Source organism: Oreochromis aureus, linkage group 20, assembly GCF_013358895.1.
Source record: "Oreochromis aureus strain Israel breed Guangdong linkage group 20, ZZ_aureus, whole genome shotgun sequence".
Lineage (NCBI taxonomy): Eukaryota > Metazoa > Chordata > Actinopteri > Cichliformes > Cichlidae > Oreochromis > Oreochromis aureus.
This window is the reverse complement of record NC_052961.1, coordinates 6,499,351-6,514,419: the sequence shown is the minus strand read 5'-3', so window position 1 is coordinate 6,514,419 and position 15,069 is coordinate 6,499,351. Positions and strand designations below refer to the sequence as shown.

The following is a 15,069-nucleotide window of genomic DNA, read 5'->3' as shown; positions in this document are numbered from 1 at the left end:
ATCACGCCATTCACACCGACTGAGAAGTGAGAGTGCTAAAGCCCGAACAATGTGCATTTAGATGTTGACTGAATTCCTGCTATCTGAAAGAAGCTGTTTTAGCTCATGTTCCTTTAACTCTTTCCCCTATAAAGACAACATTTAATGACCTCCCCTGTACCTGTAATGACAAGGTTTTATCCTCAGCATATATCGATAAAGACATGGTTTTAACGACAATTAGGATAGTTTCCAGGCTTTTCCAAAGGTAGCTGCATAGATTGAGACCACCCTCACTAACCAGACTGAGTCATTTTGTTCAATAAGCAGGCCTGAAATATGTCAGAAAACATAAGAGAACGGCACAAATAGAAAACAAAATAGCTGCAAAGTGCTTGGAAGCAGTGTGAAGAAAAGACTTGGTCTACATAGAGTCTGTGTGGATTTGGCCTGAGTGATGGGGGTTACTCAGACCATGGCTCAGATTGGTGAGGTAGGTGGGCAGGGGTGGGGTGTTGGGGGAGAGTGTTTAATGTCTGTCTAAATGTAGGACAATAAAATTTTTAGGCTAATCGGAGATGGTTGAACAGATAATACTCTAAAAATGTTGATGAGTTGAGATGGAATGACCCCATTAGATATTAGGGAGATCCCATCTGTGAGATCATAAAGATCCAAGACCAGAATACTACCTGAAAACTGAGCCTTAAGAGCCGTTATGTTTAATATTAGCATCTACCATTGTAAAATTATACATTTTAAAGAAAATAAGGAAAAGCAGAATAGTCATTTGCTCAACGAAATATTTGCAAAAACTGCATTTCATTTTTCAAAATAAAAGCATATATATATATTTTTTTATTTTATTTAGCATACCAGCGTAATGAAATCAAGAAAAAAAAACAACAACTCACATTACAGAAGCTCGATCTGGAGGTTTTTTGGTCAGTGGATTATTAAAGTTGTTGCCAGTTTTCTGTCAAAGTGCTTGAACTAATTAATTGACTGACTCATGGTTTTTGGCTATAAGGGGATTATATTCCTCAGTCAACCTTCCAGCGTGTTTGCGCATGTACAGTATCTGCATTATGTTCATGCGGCCATGACTAATTTTAACCCACCACATATGATCTACTTTTATGTTTTTCAGATGTTGTTTTACTTCATGTGTAAAATGTCATAAATATTGAAAATTTTCCAAATTCTTTCTTTTTCCAACCAAAACCCAGAGAGAGTCGAACTGGAAAAGATTTAGCCACATAATATTTGAAAAGGTAACTTAAAAAATGAAAATATTTATTTAAATTTTGATCCATTCATCAGCTTTAAAACCACCAAAGTATTAAACATCACATTAGTACCACTATATACCGTAGAAACAACTGAAGATGTGCTGGTGTTGATGATGTTGTCCCTACAACAGCGTCAACATCAGCGTTGCTACAGCATCGTCACTGGAACTGTCTGATCACGTTTTGCAATGTCATAGTTTTGCCGATTGGGAAGAAACACCACACGTGGGAGAATTTTGCCTTCAGGGCTTTCTGCCTGAAAGCCAAGCCAGAAAGGCTTTTTAATACATGGGTAAGATTGTGAAAGAGTCTATTTTAATGCAAACCCATGAACTTTTCCTAAACAAATCCAAGTAGTATTCGTGCTTAAGCCTAACCAAGCAGGTTTTTTTTTTTTTTTACCTAAACCTAACCATACTCATTTGGCAACAGATTTTTTTTAAAATAATAAGTCCAGTAAGTCTAAAAATAAAAACTCCACGCTCACTTTTAGATTCACATGGGACACAAAACCCAGACTCATTGGTAAAAGTCCCATGTTTGATCCCTTCACACACAGCTTTGTCTTTATGTGGACTTTGTCACTTTACATTGTTAGCTGTAGTTTCTGTGAGATTTTTAGTTTTTATTAATTTCTCACCAAATGCCAACTGGGAGAGCCTCCAGCCGCCTGTGACACTCGAAGTTGTAGCCATGAGACCATGTCCCATGTTGGGGGTGCTTTAGAGATGATGCAACATGTGGAGTTGGAACTCTCACCATCAAATAATATCTCCTGTTAACTGTACATTGGTTATTAATGGTTTAATAGATGATTGTTGTGTACAGTGGGTGGGTACTTACTCTGTATCTTGTATACAGCTCTTTATGTTATACCTTTGAGGACTTATTTGGAGTTGGGTATCCTACCCAAAATGCACTCAGGCTCGTGGAACTGGAGATTCAGCCACCAGCCTTATGATAAGACAGCAACACGCTCTACTTCCTGAGCCACAATTGCCTAAACTGATCTGATAATAAGTGTACATGAAGTACATAACAGTTATGCAATAGCAGCTATGCACTGAAGGAAAGATCTAGAAAATACCTTCATGATAAGAATCCACAACTCACACTGTTATATTCACAAGAAAAACAAGGGCATCAGATCATCAACTGACTGTTGTTATTGGACTTTGCTGTACATTTAGGTGTACAGTAGGGCATAAAAATGGGGCTATGACATATACCTTGTACTTTTTATACTCAAAAAATGGTTCTTTTGCTCATTTATCACACTTGTCAAAGAATTTGGGCTACCATCATATTTTAGCCCTGTAATAGACTGGTCCAAACTGTGCCCCACCTTTCTCCTTATGATTAATTTAGATAAGTGGATGAAAATGTGTGGATGGATGTATAATTGTGCTATGATAAGGGGGCATTTTTAAGATTATATAATTTAATAAGTTGATAGAGCCTGATCTGGCAGTTTCATCTTTAATTTTTGGTTTAGTTTTGGTTGGTTATAAAAACCTTGACCTACAGTTCTTTCACTACAGTATGAATAGTTGAAAAGCTGATATGCTGTTGTTATCTTGTTATAGCATATGCAGTATAACACTCTGTGGTCCACATATTGACAACTGTGAATGACCAAATCGCAAGCTTTGAAAGCTACTGACTTGCAGGCACCTGCTTGAAACACAGCAGGAAGTGGCAAGACCATCCTAGAGACTGTCACTAGCTTATAAATTCCTGGCAGTATGATTAAAAAGTGTGATTTGGTAGGTTGCCATGGGTGCTCAGTTTGGATCCAGGTAACCCAACAGCTCACCAAACCATCAGCTGAGCTGTACATCCCTCTGAGGCTTCCTCTGCCTCAGACAGTAACAGGGGAGTTACCTGATGGAAACTTTACTTTGACCTCCTAGGACCTGGTTTCCACATATGTGGACATTGCATTTTGGTTTGTCTAGACCAAAATGCGATGTCCACATATGTGGATCTCAGTTTTCTCAGAAACAAAAATCAGGTAAAAAAAATCATGTAATTCTTTGTTTTTACATTCATCAGGTCCCAATCACCCCAAATAGCAAAGAGTCATTAAAAATGCATGAAAGAGTTCAGGTCTTAGAAGGTTAAGTCTTATTTCTTTGAGAGTCTGACTGAAATTTTATGTGTACTGTTAGTTAAGGGATTAAACTAAGAGCTGGTCCTCTTCAAGTGTTATCTCCCAGCATTTGCCATCAACCACCAAGGTATACCGTAGCTTCACTGCTGCAGAGACTCTGCAGCCCTGCCTGTATTGCTTAATTGCGGAGTTTCTCTAACCAAGAAAGTAAGGAAGTATATTGTTCACATATGCATCAACTGGGGCCTCACTGGAAAATGAACCCAGGATGTATGTCATATCATATATCATCATCACACGGCATCTGCCATGCGGTTTTAACACACGGCAGATGCCATGTGGGCTTATCGCATTTTGTTTGTGATAAACCCACACGGCATCTGCAAATGGAATTTGAAGTACATTTTTAGCAGCGTGTGCACGTGCATGTGTGGGATCACGAAAGAACATAAATATTTAGGTTTAATTTTTCATGTTTTTGGAGTCAGTGAAGTCATTGTTCCCTGGGCAGGGAAGCCCGCTCTTTTCCGGGCAAACTCTCGTGTTACCAGAAAGTTTTTCTCTTCCCAGCTGGTCTCGGTCGTCAGCCAGGCGCTCTTAGTCGCTCAGGAGCCACAGAGCCTGAGCTCTCCTCCTGAGGGCCCAGCGCCAAACCCTGAGCCCAGATCCATTTTTCACCCTCTTGTTGCTCTGGCTGTAGATATAACACCTGGTGGTGATGACAGTTACTGACAGTCTAAATCTATTATCAAGACTTCCAGTTTAACAGCATCACCAATCTGCTGCTCCGTTTAGCTTCCTTGGTCAACACCTCTATGCTAATTTTAAACTGCCTATTTTCCAGCCCTTTTTTCCCCCTTTCCAGTATAGCAGTCTTCATCCTCTTTTGCACTAAAACACAGCAGATGCAGTGAAAGGCCCACTATAAAATAAATAATCATTTTGAACTGTGAATCATCCAAAGCTACTCTTTAAGAGTCCAGGAATAAAAACATGGAACTGGAAATGAGCAGATGAGGTCCCCTTTAAGGGTCATTAACTTCCACTTACACCCACCATAAATTAGCTTTGAACTGGTTAAAAGCAAATATATTAAAGGCAAATAAAAGGGATGTGAGCATCGCTAGTTTTAGTAAAACCAAAGTAGCATTTTATCATTCATCAGGCCATCAAAAGACTTGCACGTGTACAGATCCAGCAGGAAATTGAACCTCATAGCTGAAGAAAAGAAAAACAAAAAACATTAACAGTCACTTCAGAGGTCAATAAAATATATCAGATACCTGAAAAACTGAACACTAATATGGGTATATATAGGTAATAGTTATATGTGTATTATTTTTAATACATGTTTATCCGTGTAAAAGTCACTTTTTCAAGAGTGACCTGATGAAGAGATCTTTTAATAATGACAAATGTAAACAGTCACACAAATACAACTGACACACAGTACAAGCGACCACAGACCACAGAAAAAGAAATTTGTTATGGGCAGTAAAATAAATACTGGTTTACTCCATGCAGCGAAAGTAAGGTGCAAACAAACTCAGTGACTTTGAGCGGCTTCAACCAAGGTCATGTGACATAACTGCTGGTGATGTAACGTAGGTTTAACTTTTCATGCCGAGAGTTTGATGAACTTCCAATGGGTGCAGCTGATTGGCAAATGAGGGCACAGTAAATACATTCAATGGTTACCTAAACAACCAGAGCCTTTAAATTGGCTCACAGTGACTAGTTCTCACTCCGGTACTTTTGAGCACCTGTATTTTTTGCAACAGAGCTTTTTGGGGGGCAAATATTTGGAAAATACAGTAAGAGTGATGGTCATACTGATTATGGTTTTTACACTACAGCCGTTAAAGCTTCGTGGGGTATTGGCATCACTCTGCTGGGCCGGTGGGCAGGCAGCGTGGACATCCAAGTTTATGAATGCGTTAACTTGAGACTGAAGGGACGTAGGAGTTTCAACTTCATAGCACACGGGTATGAATCTCAGTGACCTTGACCTTAAGGTGTGTCAGAGGTCAACAATTGTTACACAGGTGTAAGACTATATGGAGAAGAACTGGACCGAGGATATGAGAAAGGTATGAGTGTTGATTTCTGGGGCTGCTTGTGTTAAACCTTCATGATAATAATGAGGAGATGCTTAAATTCACTGAGTAGATTTTTTAACTTAAATGGCTGCAGTTACACTCGGCTGGGATCTGATGACTTTCAAAGTCTGAATTTTTCCAAATGGCGCCCAGCCGAGTTCAATGTTTTATTTCAACATGTTTGTCCTTACAACACATCCACATAAAGTTCACGAGTATCCAGATTATGATATCTTGGCGTTTGCTGCAGTTCCATTATTTTTTATGTTTCTTGTGGATGTGCAATACCAAATCTACTAACTGCCAGCAAACTGTGAGCAAGAATATATAATTTGCTGTAGGAAACATCCCTCCAGCCACAGCCCTTGATGCTCTGCCAGGCTCTTCCTACCTTTCCTCTCCCAGTCAGCTAGCTCCAACCGTGGGCCCCAAACCTGGACTTGCACACCCGAGCTCACCTCTAGCGCCAGTCCTTGTCGCTCTCCAAAGCCCTGCTCCTCTATTTTTAGCTGTGCTGCGCCTCATGTCGGCGTGGCTCCACTGTTTGCCTAGTGTGTGGTGTTGTGACAAGGGCCCGCATGGGAGCCGTAATGATACAGTGTCTCTGTCTGCCTCCCGGTGCTCAGATAGAGATTGTTTAAACAGTATCCTGAGCCGGGGACGGGTCCCATGACAACTCCATAAATATTTACCAGCAGCAGCCACGCCGCTTCACTTGAGGAAAGCTTGTCTGCAGGCTACCTCTGCAATGTTTTTCTTTTGCCCCGTTTTTCCATTGTCGCTCGAAACTGTAGTGTGTGTTGTTTTGGTGATTTCCTTTAGATGTTGTTGATGCCTTTTTTTTTTTTTTTCTTCTTTTGAGACAAGTGTTTTTAGTAGTGGCTGGGATTTTTTTTCGCCTTTACACGTCATCATCCTGCTGGAATGTCAGGATGTCCTGTATGTTAGCACTACGCTGGATGTACACACGTTGGCCTCTGTGGTAAACACATTAAAAGAAACGCTGCGGTCCAGTTCACTCAAGTTCAGCCTTACAGCTTGAAACTTTATTGCCTATGTTACAAATACTTCTTCACTAAACACCTACAAATTAAAAGCATTTCACCAACGAGCTGCTGCAGTCAGCCCTGTCAGGATGCGTCACACAAAAGTTATTTACAAGGGATTGCAAACTGTGGCGGTGTCCACAAGTGAAAGTCGCAGATACATTTGAGAGCAAGTGCTCATGCATGCTCATTAGTGGTTGTTTCTTTGGGTTACTTAAACTTGTCTGGTGTGTGAAGGAAGCTAAAATCATGTTACAAGCTGCAGCTTGCATGTTTTAGGGTTGGAGTAACAAAGCCAGAGCCGCCAAAAGTTCCTTTGCTACTATTACTGCTGCTGCTACTAGTGTCAGTTTTTTGCTTAGATTTAAGTGATTGTGCAGTATTTATTGCTTTTTAATGAGTTACCCGTCACGGTTCGAGTCACGTTAATTTATTTAAATGTTTAGAAAGTGCAGGATACTGCAGGAAACTGCTAGAATATTATGTAAGAAATAATTATAGGCTGTATTGTTGGTGCTGGTTTCACGTCATGCTTGCATAATTTGTCATAATGATTGTGGTTTGAAAAAAAAGTTCAGTGTAATTAATCCTGCAGAAATCCTGAGCATAAATAAACAGAGGAACACATTCTTAATAAACTGGTTAAATGGATAGCTTACAGTTTAATTCTCTCACTCTCTCATAGATGATGGAAAGATCTTTCACGGCAGCGGGGTCGGAGATGCTTTTGGTCCTCGCTGCTTCAAAGGTGACATCATGGGCTGCGGCATCATGTTCCCACGAGACTACATCCTGGACGGGGAAGGTGAGAGGAAAACTGCAATTACACTGTCACTCATTAAAGAGGTTTGTTTCTGTCCTGAACACACCTCCGCGATTGTATCCAAGCTGTCATCTAAGCTGGTTATTTAAATAAACAAGTGAAACAATTGCTTGACAGTATTTCTTAAGGGCAAGAATCAGCTGTGCAGAAGGCAATTGGCTCACAGTCGTTTACCTGTTCCAGTCTTAAACATTTATCCAATTTCGTGCATTTTTTAGGTAACAAAATGCATGAACAAATGCACTTATTGCCTCTACGGAATCAGGTCTGTTTTTGATGCAGTGCAGCTTTAAGGGGCTCAAGATCTCAGCCAGTTAGTGTTACTGTTTGGCAGACAGAGATTCATGTTGACTGAATCTTTTAATGATATTATGAACTGCTGATGATGAAATCCCATATTAGATTATTTTCCCACACAGGCTTGAATGGTGAACCCCTCCTTGTGTCTGTTTTTAAACCTATCACGCTGTTGACCTTTTGCCATTTAATTTCAAACATTATAAGATTTCTGCCAGCTGTTATTATTAGAAGTTTTACAACTTCTATGTTTTGTTATATTCTCAGTTCTTCTTATTGTACCATTTTCATGTAAAAAATATCAAATTATTATTTTAATTTTTATTTACATTTTATTCAGTTTCCCGGGATTTTTGTATTTACTGCAATTAAGGAATGTGTTGCACGTGAAAGAAAAAATATTCAAACTTACAAGTGGCCTTAGGCAGCAGCTTATGTCATCTAACCATATCTGTCTCATCACACTGTGTTACCTGACCTTAGGTTTTATTAGGGAATGACTGTGAAGTACAGCAAGCTGCAGCCTCTTCTTAACCACACAGTGTGTGCTTTGTCGTCAGGTGACACAGATGACTGGGATCGACTGGACATCCGCCCGGGTCACGCCAGCGTCCAGAATGTTCTGTACCTGAATGACGAGGAGGAGGAGGAGGAAGATGGAGAGGAGGCGGGAGAACAGGAACAGGAGGGCAGGAAGGTCACGGTGAGGAACAGTTTCAAACACAACACAACCTTATTTAATTTTTGCTGTACATATGTAAGGTGCGGTATGTGTGTTCAGCAGAGATGGGCAGTAACGCGTTACTTGTAACGCGTTACTGTAATCTGATTACTTTTTTCAAGTAACGAGTAATGTAAGGGATTACTATTGCAAAAGCGGTAATTAGATTATCCGTTACTTTTCACGTAGGAACGCTGCGTTACTGCGTTACTAAAACCGTGATTTTTTGCGAGAATGTCTCATGACAGTGACGTAAGCGAGTGCGACGTTCGTGACAACAGCTGTGTGCAGATCATAATATATCAAGTGCGAGAGAGTATGAGCATGCAGCGTTCAAAGCGTGGAAGTACTGACCTTATTTTGAGTTTGATTCCATAAAAAGTGACAAAAACATTAGTGTCCGTTGTGCGTGGAAGAAAACTTCTTTTTACAGCGAAAAAACCCCTAAACTTCCAAGCAAGCACCGAGTGTACTACGACTGTAATGGGAAATTCACAGAGAAACTCGCGGATTCTTCCACTGACCGCTGCGGCACACCTGCACCAGGGCAAACCTCCGCCTAACCCAGTCCTGCTTTACAGGTGAAAATAGAGCAACAGGACCGCTAGTCTTTGATTTTATTTATTTTCTGCTGTGTTTTACTTTCATCTATTTGAAAGAGTGAGTGTAAACACAAAAAAATATTTTATTTTATATGCTGGAATGTGCAGAAAATAGGTTTAATTGTTAAACAAATTTCTTCCAGTCAGAGAATGTTGCATATAATTAAGTTTTTGCTTGATGCATAATGTTAAAAGATTTAAAGTTTAAAGTTTTAAAAAGAGACGTTTCCATTTGATTACATTTTGTATGATGGATTATGCAGAAAAAGTAGAATTGGGCTGAAAGATCTATCGCTTTATCACCTATTCAGGTTGTAAATCATCTTTTTAAAAAGTAACTAAGTAACTAAGTAACTAAGTAATTGATTACTTTTGAAAATAAGTAATCAGTAAAGTAACGGGATTACTTTTTTGGGGAAGTAATCAGTAATTAGTAACTGATTACTTTTTTCAAGTAACTTGACCAACACTGGTGTTCAGGGTCTTTGGCCTGGGGCGGGGGGGCTGTTCAGTGCTGCACTCAGTTAATGAAGCTCAGTGATACTTATTGTGGAGAACGGATGGAATAGCAGAGCTCTGTGCTGATGCAGGTGCAAAAAAGCCTTTCGGGGGTTTTTTTCGGTACCTTTTGGAGCAGTTTAAGTAGTAACATCCCAGAGGATTGTACCGAGGTTTTGGTGATTGAAGTGTTTTTAGAGATCTTCTTTGAGGACTCTTGATGCATGCTCATTCATCCAGGTAAGGAAATCCCAAAAATTGATTCTGTTCACCTGGACATAGCGTTTGCAGTGGGAGAAATGTTTCATCACTCGTTCAGTCTGAGCTGACTGCAGGTTTCCCCAAACCTTATAAACAGTACATTTGCACAATGACTGAAACTAGCACCACTGACGAAGAATGGGCTGTGAGGTCAGTTTCTTGATCATTAATATGCAAATTGTCATGACCATTGATCAACAGCCACTGATCAATTACATTTGACCAATGGCCATGAGTTGGGGAATGGCTGCAATCACAGCATTGTAAGATGGTGACAGATGGACCCTTAGGTCCCCTCCTCGATTCAGAGATGGTCTTTCCCTTTTCATGTAAATGGCCTCCTTGACTCTCCGCTCAAACCAGCGTTCCTCCCTGTCCAGGATGTGTACGCTTGGAGTGTCCACTGGCCTGTAGGTATAAATAGACTGCAGAGTCCTGGCCTGACGAGGTAGCTCTTCTGTGTTGTGCCATCCGCTTAGCCCACTTAGCCAGAGGTGGTGCAGCATGTTTTGGGGTTTAAAAGCCACGGGGAAAATGTTCAGAGAAAATGTGTCTCCACTGATACTCCTGACACATATTTCAGGACACATATGTCAAGAGTATCATATGGCACTGATCAGTGGTCATGACAATTTGCATATTAAAACTGACCTCACAGCCCATTGTTCGTCACTGGTGCTGGTTTCAGTCATTGAGCAAATGTACTGTTTATAAGGTTGGGGAAACCTGCAGTCAGCTGACACTGAGGAAGTCACTTGGCTGAGTGACGAAATGTTTCTCCTATAAAAGATGAACAGAATCAACTTTTTGGGATCTTCTTTGAGGAGCACTCCTTGTGCTCTGGTTTCTCCAACTATTGACTAACATGCTAGGTTAAAGCTGCCTCTATCAGCCCATTAAATTCTTGCAAAAGAGATTATTAATCCAAAGAGTTTCACTTCCTGGTTAAATAATAAATAAATAATAAATGAAGTACAGGTCAAGACTTCTGCACATAGACATTAACTAGCTTGATTTGAGCCTGCAATTCAATGGAACAACGGGCTCATTTAGTGCTATTATAGTTTTTCGTTTCACTTTAATAAATAATCAATAAATTACAAATATTGTAATTTACCCTTTTTACTTTTATCTCACATCCATGCATGTACTTGTACAGAGTATATTTTACACTTTCTTTTTCCACTTCTGTATTTTCTTCTCAAGTTTGGTCTTAAAGGCCCTAAAGTGTTAAATTGAACTTGTTTATACCTGCAGACATCCTTAAGTACAGTAATGGAAGATGACCGTGGGTGCTGGGAGGAGTTTTTAGATCATGAGCTCTGCTGCAAAAGCTTGGTATTGTGCCTGTGATTGCCTGAGCATTCATGCTGCTGTACATGATTTATCACAGCTATGATGTTTTCCACTTGCCAGCAAGAACCATAGAAGTCTGAACAAGTATCCAAAGTCAGCATTGTTGCAGTAAGATCTAAATTAATGTTGATTCTGGGAATTAAGAAGGCGGTATACAGTTGTTTGCGTCTGATTTCACATGTCAACCAGCCACTATGGGAAACGAACTGAATGTATAAATGTGAACACTGAGGGGGTGACCATTTTTGAGATAACGCATGACCTCTCACTAGCTAGACTAATGGCAGGACTTCCTGTCCCAAATTCCTTTTGTAAGTGCAAATCCCGAGTCATAAAAATCTATCTTTTGGCAACAGGATGAGAGGCAGAGAGAGCTGCAGCAGATAGTTTGGCTCCAAATGGATTACATGAAGAGACAGAAAATGCTGAGACAGACTAAAACTTCAGAAGAGCTGTGACAAACTCTCCAAGATGTTAGAGGAACAACCTACCCTCTTATACACTGAAAAATGTTTGTCTATATTGAAGATAACTGATTATAAATCAGAGGGTGGCCACTGCAAATATTGATTTTCTTTTTTCTATTTACTACAAGAAACCGAGGTACTTAAAATCCTCCAGTCGGGGAAGCAACTCATCCACGACCCGGGAACGTCATCCTTTTTCCGTCTGAGGAAAAGGCTGGGTAGTGACTGAAAGAATGAGATGGTGGATACAAGTTGCGGAAACAGGCTTTCTTTTTAGGTTGGCTGGCCTGTCTCTTAGAGATGGGGTAAAGAGTTTCGACATGCAACTAGAGAGAGGCTGAGAGTAGAACTGCTACCCCTAAACATCAAAAGGACTCAGTTGAGGTGTTTCGGGCATGTCCTACCTGGAGAAGGCCCGGGTTAGACCCAGGGCACACTTGAAAGATTAGCTGGAGACCTGGGCTTCTCTGCTCAGGCTGCTCCCCCTTTGACCCAGGCCCCTAAAGAGTGGGGACGGGTGTGTGTATTGCAATTCCTTTAAAGTAAATTGGCTCTTGTTCTCCAAAGACCATGAAAGGTCAGTAAAATGAAAGCTTTTCTCAACTTTGAGGCGAGTGATTGAAGCGAACAGAAAACAAGGATACCACTGAGTGACCTATGAGCTGCCTCCTGTGGGATTCTCTTATTCTTCGCCACCTTCTTCTTCCCCAGCCTTTTCTTTATTGCCACCTTCCTCGCCATGACCTTCTTTGTCTTCTTTTGGTGCATTACTACCTCCTCTTCTTTGGGGGTTGACACCAAAAATGAAGGATTCTCCACTTCTCTACTAGTTGTTCTTTTATCTCTGTCATTTTGAGATTGCTCAGTATTTCAGCTCTTCCTGAACCACTGTCGGCCTGCCAAAGTTATTATGGTTAAACTAAACTACTAAACTAGACCATTGAAAAAGATTAACTGAAACAATTTTGTGAACGTGAAAATACAAATAAAAAAACCTAAAATTATAGAGGAAATATTCTGATTTTTGTTATTACAAACTGTCTGATTAGGGATTGATGGATCTTGTGATTGAGGCTTTGGATTTCTATAAGACTGAGATCTTTACTGGTTTTCTTAAATATACAAAACTACAAAATACAAAACTATAATAACTCTGCCGTCCACTTCAGTAGACTTTCTACATTATCGTGTTCTTGACCTAATCTCCTTTTCCATAACATTTCTTTCTTTTCTTTAATGAATTTGCTACATGATGAAAAACATGCTTTATTGATGTTTGTTATTATGAATAAAGTAGTCTCACGGTTTTTATGTCCAATCCAGAGTCTGCTAATTATGAGTTTGACTCTTCTACTGATCACTATGTTTCTTGATATTACAAAAATTTTATTTTGCACTGAATATAAATTCCTTCCTGTTGTACTGCTGTCCCAGTTAAGTTGCCACTCTCCATCTTTGTCCTTATGGATAATTTAATATTGAATTCTCTGTGAGCTTTTTTGATTGTGACTTTTACCAGTTTGTTCAACCTCTCGTTGCCCCAAATCCCCACATGTGCTGGAACCCACATAAGAGCTATTCCCTTCCTGTGTCCTTGGCACTGGAGCGCTCCCCTCCCTGGCCTTAAGTACTCTGGCCTAATTGCTGAGGAGAATCAGCTACGCAGAAAGGAGGCACCTAAGGCTGGGAAGAGTTGAAGACACACCCACAAAGGCAAAATCACAGCAGGCTCGAGCCGTATCAGTTAGGTTTAGAAAAAAGGTTAAAACGACAGCTACCACTTTTTTAAACAGCTGCTTGCTTGCTAAGCTGACTTGTCCCTGGTGAATAGTCTGAACATCATATGTGCTACAAACACAAAATATGCTTCCAATTGAAATATATCCATTTCAGAGTCACAAAAAAAGAGTATTCAAGTCCATGAAAATAACATATAGATCGCATTTTTTGTATGTGTGCGCGACTTCTTTACATTTTGCTATCCGCCCTGGCCGCCCTCCTTGTCATCTATTTTTCTCTTAAGGGAATCACTCTAATTTAGCATAAATCAGTGGCTCTCAGTTTTTGGGTAGCGGACAATGAGATGGAAAAAAAGGAAGTGAAACAAGGGGGAATAAATACGTGGAGCGGTGGGGGAAGTGAACTTGTGATTGAGACCACAAAAATTTCAGGAAAGTGTTTAACAAGCAAATAAGAATAAAGACTACACAAACTTGTTTTTTCCACTAGAAGAGTCACCACCTGCTGGCCACTGGAAAGAATGCAGGTTTATTTAAATATACATTAGGTTCACTTTTCAGACCCTCAGGCTATTCTTGTCTCCGTATATAATAATTGAATACAGCTTTGGATAATCTTCTTTAAGTAACCGAGGCACAAATCATGTGTAGTGTTTTGGATTGTTGATTGTTGCTGAACTCTTGTAAACAAAGAAATTTCTGTGTATATTTTGGTAAAACCTACCCTGAGGACTTCAGCGTATGTCCTATATTTTTTTCCTCTAATGTATTCCTCCTCGTCTCCTCTGCCCTTCACTCTCCTGATTCGATGTCCCATTTTATGTGGGATTGATAGAGAAAAAATGTCCCACATTTTGATTGGTTCTATTTTTAAAAGATTGAACACATTTTGCTAGAAATGGGTGGCACAAAGATGACTAAGAGACAGAAAAGACCCAGAAATACACTCATCTGCCACTTTGTTGCATAAATCTTGTCAGGTTGTCCTTTGAAAGCTGCCCCAATTCTTCATGCATTCCTGGGAGATGTTGGTTCATACAGACATGATAACGTCACGCAGATGCTGCAGTTTTGTTTGGTTGCATATCCATGATGCGAATCTCCCATTCTACCACATCTCAAATGTGCTCTATTGGATTGAGAACTGGTGACTGTGAAGGCCATGTGAGTACAGTGAACTCATTGTCCTGAGCTTTGTAACACGTCATCCTGCAGGAAGTAGACGCAGACGATGGGTACGCTGTGGTCATGATGGAATGCAACAACGTTCAGGTCGGCTGTGGTGTCTCCACCATTACACCATCAGCCTGAACCGCTGATACAAGGCAGGATTGATTTCATGTTGCTTTTGCCAGATTCTGACCCAACCATCCAAATGCAGAAATCAAGGCTCATCACACCAGGTGATGTTTCTGTCTACTTTTTGTGAGCCTTTGTAAACTGTTGCCTTAGATTCCTGTTTTTAGTTGACAGGAGTACACCCTGTGTGGTCTTCTGCTGCTGTAGCACAACGGCTTAAGGATCAGTATGTTGCACGATCAGAGATGGTACTAACAAGTGGTTATTTAAAGTTACTGTTGCTATCTTATGAGCTCAAAGGAGTTTGTTAATTCCCCTCTGACATCTGGCAACAACAAGGCATTTTCATCGAGATAAATGATGCTCACTGCAAGGAGGAGCATCACTATGGCATAAATGCAAGTCTGTTAAATAGTTACAACATCTAATATGTCAGTTTTTGTTTCTGGATACAAATTTTTCTGTTTTCCCTGTATC

The 15,069-nt window shown here is 40.2% G+C and overlaps 1 protein-coding gene across 2 annotated transcripts in view; it reads left to right on the top strand.

Moving 5' to 3' along the window:
• Positions 1 to 15,069, top strand: part of spryd3 (SPRY domain containing 3) — a 71,685-nt gene that overhangs the window by 51,673 nt on the left and 4,943 nt on the right. For both annotated transcript variants that reach the window (XM_039604702.1, XM_031725729.2), the window contains 2 exons: positions 7,215 to 7,334; positions 8,210 to 8,352. In XM_039604702.1, coding sequence (XP_039460636.1) covers positions 7,215 to 7,334; positions 8,210 to 8,352 — 263 coding nt within the window. The remainder of the gene's footprint in view (positions 1 to 7,214; positions 7,335 to 8,209; positions 8,353 to 15,069) is intronic.